A 6,970-nucleotide genomic window follows, 5' to 3' on the forward strand; every position below is an offset into this window, starting at 1 on the left:
GGTTACCTCCCGCCTCGTCTCGTATACAGATACAGATAATGACGCTCTGTGTTCCTGTACCTGCAGGCAGGTGGGAGGGCTGAACGCCCACATGCTGACCCACACCGGGCGAAGCCGTTCCGCTGCAGCCTCTGCAACAAGAGCTTCAGCACCAAAGGTTACCTGGAGACTCACCTGAGGTTCCACAGGAAGGAACGCGCGTTCAGCTGCCCGCTGTGCTGGAAGGCCTTCGTCACCAAGAACGACCTGAAGAAACACCTGCTGACGCACAGCGGCGAGAAGCCGTACAGCTGCCGCGTCTGCGGGAAAAGCTACCAGGAGAAACGCTCCCGAGACGTCCACATGAAAGTCCACCTGGACGTCCACGGCAACAAGGAGCCAATCAGGAGACAGGATGGTCAGCGAGACTTTATACAGCTGTAGAGCCCACACAGACCAGTTCAGACTGGTTTATTCTCGTTTAATACTGGTTTATACTGGTTAAATACTGGTATGAACTGGTTGAATACCAGTTTAACGCTGGTTTATGCTGGTTTTAAAGTGGTGTTAGAGACTTCCTGCTCTTCAGTCGTCAGCAGAGACACTAAACTGTTGGTCTTCACATTGAGACACAAAATCAACACAAATGTTTCAAACAGTTTTGTTTTTTTATTTTCCACTTTCAAAAACATTTTTCAAATGTGCATTTTAACGATGATTTTAATTATAGATTAATCTGCTACTTAGTTAGTTAGTTAGTTAATCGATAAATATGTTTTATCTATAAAAAGTCTGAAAATCGTAAAAAATAACTGTGATGTCTTTAATGTTTTGTTTTGTGCGAGATGATATTCGTTTAAATTCATGTACGACAAAGAAAAGCATCATAATCTTCACTTTTAAGAAATTGAAAACAGCGTTTATGTGCCATGTTTTGCTTAAAAAATCAATAAAAATTCAATTCTCAAAAGTTTCTGATGAATTTTCTTGCTTCAAAAAAAGTTTTTTTCCAGCAGAAATGCAGACAGATGATGAAATCTGTTGAAATCACAACTACAATGTCGTAAAGATTGTTTGTTTGTTTGTTTGTTTGTTTGTTTGTTTACATACAGACACATTAGAGTGCGGCAGAAATAAACTGATGTTCATGTTTGAGTTTAAAAATGTCACATTTATTCATGTCACTGAAATCAAATCGAGTTGTTCACGTTCTGTGTAAATGTTTGTCATTAATCCAGAACGTTGTGATGACGAGTTCATCCTGTCACACTGTTTATATTAAAGCTGCGATCAGCTGACAGGAAACAGGAAACACTTCAGAGACACTGATCACTGTCAGTTCCTCTGGTCAGAGTCAGTGTGCAGCTGCAGCGCCTCCTGCTGACCGACTGCAGCTCCAACAGTTCCTGTGGTTCCTGTGGTTCCTGTGGTTCCTGTGGTGAGTTTCTTCACATCTTTGTTCCTTGAAATGTTCTGAGGATCGCTGAAGAAGTTCTGAGGATGTTCTAAATGTTCCAGGGGACCGTGGATGAGTTCTGGGAGGATCTGAATCGTTCCAGGTGTTCAGGTGTTCATTCAGTCTCTGAATCAGTTTAGTGTGATGTCATGAGTTCCAGGGTTCTTTAATTGAGTTCCTGTGGGTCCTTGAAATGTTCTCTGGGGTCTATAAATGAGTTCTCTGGGTGATTTCCATTCTAACGCCTCTATCAGTCACGTGAAAGTCCTGAGTCATGTGACTAACAGGTGTGACTCAGGTGACGTCTGCTGAATTAAAACGACCTCAGATTTTCAAAATAAAATGACGACCGTAAAAATTAAATTTGAAGTCTCCCATCAGTTCTTTGGTTCTCTGAAATGTTCAGATGTTCCATTTTAACACGTTTCACAATAAACTTTTTCTGAGGATGAGTTCCGTTTCCTTCAGCAGATCGTTCTTCTGTTGATGCAAAACAGAACAAACCCAGAAACTTCACGCTGGATTTTATTGCAACATGATGATGATGTCATCAGGACACATGAATTAACATCAATAGTTGATCGGTGCTTTTATTGTGAAGACTTCCTGTGTGTCTCTGTCCCTGTAGTGTCTCTAACCTGACAGACCGACATTAACCGTCCTGCAGCTGTCTGTCTGTCTGTCTCTGTCTCCGAGTCTGTCTTCTGTCAGTCTAAAGATGTCTCAGCTGGACGCGTTGCAGCTGTTCGTCCAGCAGCGTCTCTCCGCCGCCGCAGAGGACATCTTCAGCCGCGTGTCCCGGACGATCCGCGAATATGAAGCCGAAGTTCTCCGGTTAAAACAAGAGGTCGAGCGACGGGACAGACAGCTGGAGGACAGACAGCTGGAGGACAGACAGCTGGGGGACAGACAGCTGGAGGACAGACAGCTGGAGGACAGACAGCTGGGGGACAGACAGGAGGACAGACAGGAGGACAGACCTGCAGGTCAGTGGACAAAGATGATAAAGAAAATGTCCGCTCAGCGTGTGACGTAATGAGCTGGTTTTCCCGCCAGATGTCGCTGTAAGACAAAGTGAAACCTGTTGAACCAGTGATGGTTTGAAACTGGGACCAGTCTGATACCAGTGGGAACCCAGTACCACTGACAGAACCAGAACCAGAACCAGAACAAACAAAAGTCATGATCAGTTATTTTTACTGTGGTGATGATTTTTGAGCTTCCAGTTAGTTTTTATAAAATAAACGATAAAAGAAGAAAATTAACCAAAAATGATCCATAATCTGAGAGCTGTTTCCATGGTAACAGGTCAGCAGATCAGCATGTTCTTAAAAAATAAAGAACTTGTTTCCATTTTTCACTGGTGGAAGAAATATTAAAACCCTTTAATCAAATATGATAAAATTATCATTTAATATTTCTAATAATTTCTTCTTCTATCAGTTTAATGTGGTTCAAGTATCAGCAGTTAAAATACACAAGTATAATGAGTAGAGATGTAACAATATACTGAATATCACAATAAAACATGTCTCCATACCAGACTGTGATAATAACTACTGGTTAATTATTTATTTGATTATTTTTATTTTATTTCTTAAAAGGACTCCTGCATTGTTTTTGTTTTGCATTTGTTCATAATTCCAACATGAATTTCAGATTATGGCTGCTGCTCTTCTTTTATTTGATTAAAGAAAGAAATCAGAAGCACTTTAGTCCTCAGTTAATGAACAAAAACATCAGATTTTTTATTTAATAAAAGACACTTTTTCAAGTTGTCATTTTTCTTTGCTTTTTACTATTATAAATAATTATCATATCATGGACTTTTTATCGTGCTGTTATCACCCTTTTTTTTTTTTTTTGGCATTTTTGCCTTTATTGTCAGTGACAGCTGAAGGTATGACAGGAAAGGGGGGTGAAGAGACGGGGGGTGACACGCAGCCAATGAGCCGCAGGCGGGATTCAAACCAGCGGCCGCTGCAGAGGACTGACAGCCTCCATACATGGTGCGCACGCTACTGACTGAGCTGTGGGGGGGGGGGGGGGGGGGGGGGGGGGGGGCATGTTATCACACCTTTAGTTTTTAGAGATAATAGAGATCCAATGATTGCAGTTTTCTTGGTTGATTATGAATTTTTAATCTTTCTAAGAACGATATTTTCATAACTTTCCTTTAGTGGAAAATTAAATCCTGTGTTCATAATAAAATGCTTATGATTAAACTTAATGATTATTTTATTATAGATTAATCTGTTTATTATTTGTTAATATGTTTTGTCTATAAAGTGTCTCTGTGTGACACCTGTCTAAATGCTGCTGTTTTCTGTTCAGGTGTTCTACAGGTTTTCACCACAGAAGAAGAACAGCAGGTGAGGGGGCGGAGTGTCAGTCCCCACATTAAACAGGAAGAGAGTGGAGCTTCAGGACCAGAGACTCACACTGAGTCCACACAGAGTCCTGAGAGGCTGAAGAAGAGACCTGAAACAGACCAGAGCGCTTCGTCTAATCAGATACAGCCCTGCAGGAAGGAGGCGGGGCCTCAACTTGCGGTCAACAAACAGGAAGTGGTTAGTGTGAAACAGGAAGTGAATGAGGGCTACATGATGCTTGAGGCAGCAGTCAGAGCAGAGATCAGCTCTCAGCAGGAAGGTCAGTACAGGAACCGTTTATCCCAAACATGGAATGTTGTAGAACCAGTTAAGACCTTCTTCTTCTTCTTCTTCATCATCATCATCATCATCATCATCAGCTTCTTCTTCTTCTTCTTCTTCCTTTGCTCCAGGTGTTCTGCAGATTTTCACCACAGAAGAAGAACAGCAGGTGAGGGGGCTGAGCTTGACTCTGCACATCAAACAGGAGGAGGACAGAGCTTCAGGACCACAGTTCACACAAAGTCCTGATTGGCTGATGGAGGGCTATGAGGACGACAACAGTTCTTCATCCAGTCGGATCCAGTCTCACAGAAACCAGGACCTCCTCTCCACCCAGTCCGACCATGGACAGACCTGCTTACCTACAGACCACCTCAGGGACTCTGTTGTCCAATCAGAGTCTTCTACTGAAGACAGTGATGATGCTCAGTTGGATCCAGGTCTGCAGGGGACTCAAGGACCTGAGGGCCGTCCTCCTGTAGACCAGAATCTGCTGGTCTGCAGCAGCTGTGGACGGGGGTTCAGCTCAACGCGGACTCTGAGGAAACACATCAGACGGAACACGTCTCAGGACCAGGACCAGATGTCCTGCAGCCGCCGCAGACAGAGGGCACCCTTCCAGTGTCCCACCAAGTCCTTCAGTTGCAGGATCTGCGGAACCGCCTTCTACACGCAAGGGATTCTGGTCCGGCATGCTGAGAACCACTGCAAGGAGCCCGAGAGCCGATGCGGGGCCTGTGGGGACCGTCTGGAGTCCACCAACGTCCTCAGAGACCACCTGCGGTCCCACAAGGAGCTGGGCAGCACCTGCGACGTGTGCGGGAAGAAATGCAGCTCCATGAAGAGGATGGAGATCCACAGACGAGTCCACACCGGAGAGAAACCCTACCACTGCGGGTCTGTCCATTTTTTCAGCTCATTTTCTGACATTTTATGGACCAGAAAATCAATCGAGTAGTGGAAAAAATATTGCCAGATTGATCATCAGTTGAAAAATAGGTTCAAACATGTGAAAACGGGTTTTAAAGTCTTCACTGGTTCGTCCACAGCAGATCACAGTGAAAAACGCTGAGCTCTTAAGTGAATAAAGAATAATCCTGCGGGTTTTTGTTGTTTTACTGTTGCAGGTTCTGCAGTCGAGACTTCAGCAGGAAGGAGAGCCTGGACCGACACCTGAACGTCCACAGTGGAGACAGACCGCACCGCTGTGGACTCTGCCGGAGGACCTTCACCAGGAGGGAGTACCTGGTCCACCACCTGAACACCGGACACCCAGAGAGACTAGGTACACCTGCAGGGACCGTAGAGACAACAGGTCCACCTGCAGGGACTGTACAGAGACTCGGACCACCTGCAGGAGCCGTAAGGAGACCAGGTCCACTTGCAGGGGCCATTGAGAGAACAAGTCCACCTAGAGGAACCATACAGAGACTAAGTCCACCTGCAGGGACTGTACAGACAACAGTTCCGTCTACAGGGCCACACTGAGACAAGGTCCACTTCCAGGAGCCACAGACAGACCAGGTCCACCTGCAGGGGTCGAGCTGTTCACCATGACACTGTGAAACGTTTTAGAAAATCTAATTATTTATAAAGTTTGACTGAAAATCAGAAACTGATCAGCTGATCTGAAGGAGACATGTTTCTCAGCAGCTGAACTTTTTAACTTTCTCAGTTCAACACTTTTAATCATGAATTAGTCTTTTACAGAAACAGTTTTTAGATCAATCTTAATTTTCTGTCTTTAATAACTTGTGGAGTCCCTCAGAGAAACGTCCTTGAGCTTCTGTAGTTTTTATTAAACCTGACTGATTAAAAGAAACAGGTTTTAGACGTCAGTCGTTGTTCTTTTCAGTTTTATCTTTCTGAGACGTAGAGCTCAAATCTGACAATCCCAGTAGCTGCAATGATTTATTATTGACGTTGTTTTTTTCTGCAGTAAGATCCAACTTTTAAAGATTTAAACACTTCAGCAAATAAATAAACACATGTCCTCCAGGTCTGTCCTGACCTCTAGGACAAATAAACAATGGTCCAACAATGGTCCGGCATCAGTCAAACCACAGCTGAATAACAACAGCTAACGGTCCAAAAATGTTCATTTCTGAGCCGTCATTGCACTGTTCTTGGATCAGCTTTGGATGGTTGCTCAATTCAGTTCTTTAGCATGAACAGTAACAGCAAAGACCAGTTGTTGGACTGTTGTTGGACTGTTGTTGGACCGTCCATCAGCTGTTCATCTGATCCACTGACACCTGAGAACAGTTCATACCTTTTGGTTTAGGAAAAGATCCAGGTTTGGTTAAAATAAGCAGCAGGAAGTGAACACAGTACAGACTCTTTTACAGCTGATGTCATCGAAAAGCTGCGTGCACGTTACGGCAGGATCGTCTCCCAAGACATCTGGACGAATTATCACCTGCAGATGTTGAACTAGACGGTTCATGGACCAAACAATAAACTGGTTTTTGGAAAAACTATTTCCGGATTGATCGCTAGTTGAAAAATAGGCCCAAACGTGTGAAAAGAGGTGGAGCTCACAGACGTACGTTGTTTGGATCCAGTTTTCAACTGACAAGATTAATTCATTCTGTTGGACTTAAGTTGTTCAGAATCCAACAGCATCACGACTGTTTCAGAACAGCTGGCAGCGTCTACGTGTCCACTGGACCGAGGACGCCATCAGACTGCTCGGGTTTGCAGCGTCTGCTGACGAGCTGTTGTTGTCTCGTTGTTTACAAACTGTAAAAGTGTCTATAGAGGGCGGCAGAGTCCCCGTCAGGAGGACGAAGTCTTTAAATATCCTGTGAAACATGACTCTACCTGTTCAGAGCCAATCACACTGCAGTCTCCTGCATACTAATTAGATACAGTTAATGTG

At 44.1% G+C, this 6,970-nt stretch overlaps 1 protein-coding gene and 1 pseudogene across 2 annotated transcripts in view; both read left to right on the forward strand.

Annotated features, from left to right (window-relative positions):
• Positions 1-476, forward strand: part of LOC146313678 (uncharacterized) — a 5,088-nt pseudogene extending 4,612 nt beyond the window's left edge. The window contains exon 3 of the transcript XR_014772081.1: positions 67-476. The product of XR_014772081.1 is annotated as an uncharacterized LOC146313678 (transcript). The remainder of the gene's footprint in view (positions 1-66) is intronic.
• A 1,584-nt stretch (positions 477-2,060) lies between these two features.
• On the forward strand, positions 2,061-5,927 carry LOC146313679 (uncharacterized). Its single transcript, XM_084739598.1, has 4 exons — positions 2,061-2,421; positions 3,770-4,087; positions 4,221-4,986; positions 5,217-5,927. Exons 1-4 carry the CDS (start codon positions 2,154-2,156, stop codon positions 5,575-5,577), a joined length of 1,713 nt encoding a protein of 570 aa, XP_084595724.1. The 5' UTR covers positions 2,061-2,153; the 3' UTR covers positions 5,578-5,927.
• The last annotated feature ends 1,043 nt before the right edge of the window (positions 5,928-6,970 follow it).

Source organism: Lutjanus erythropterus, chromosome 16 (genome assembly GCF_056507025.1).
Source record: "Lutjanus erythropterus isolate fLutEry1 chromosome 16, fLutEry1.hap2, whole genome shotgun sequence".
NCBI classification, from domain to species: domain Eukaryota; kingdom Metazoa; phylum Chordata; class Actinopteri; order Lutjaniformes; family Lutjanidae; genus Lutjanus; species Lutjanus erythropterus.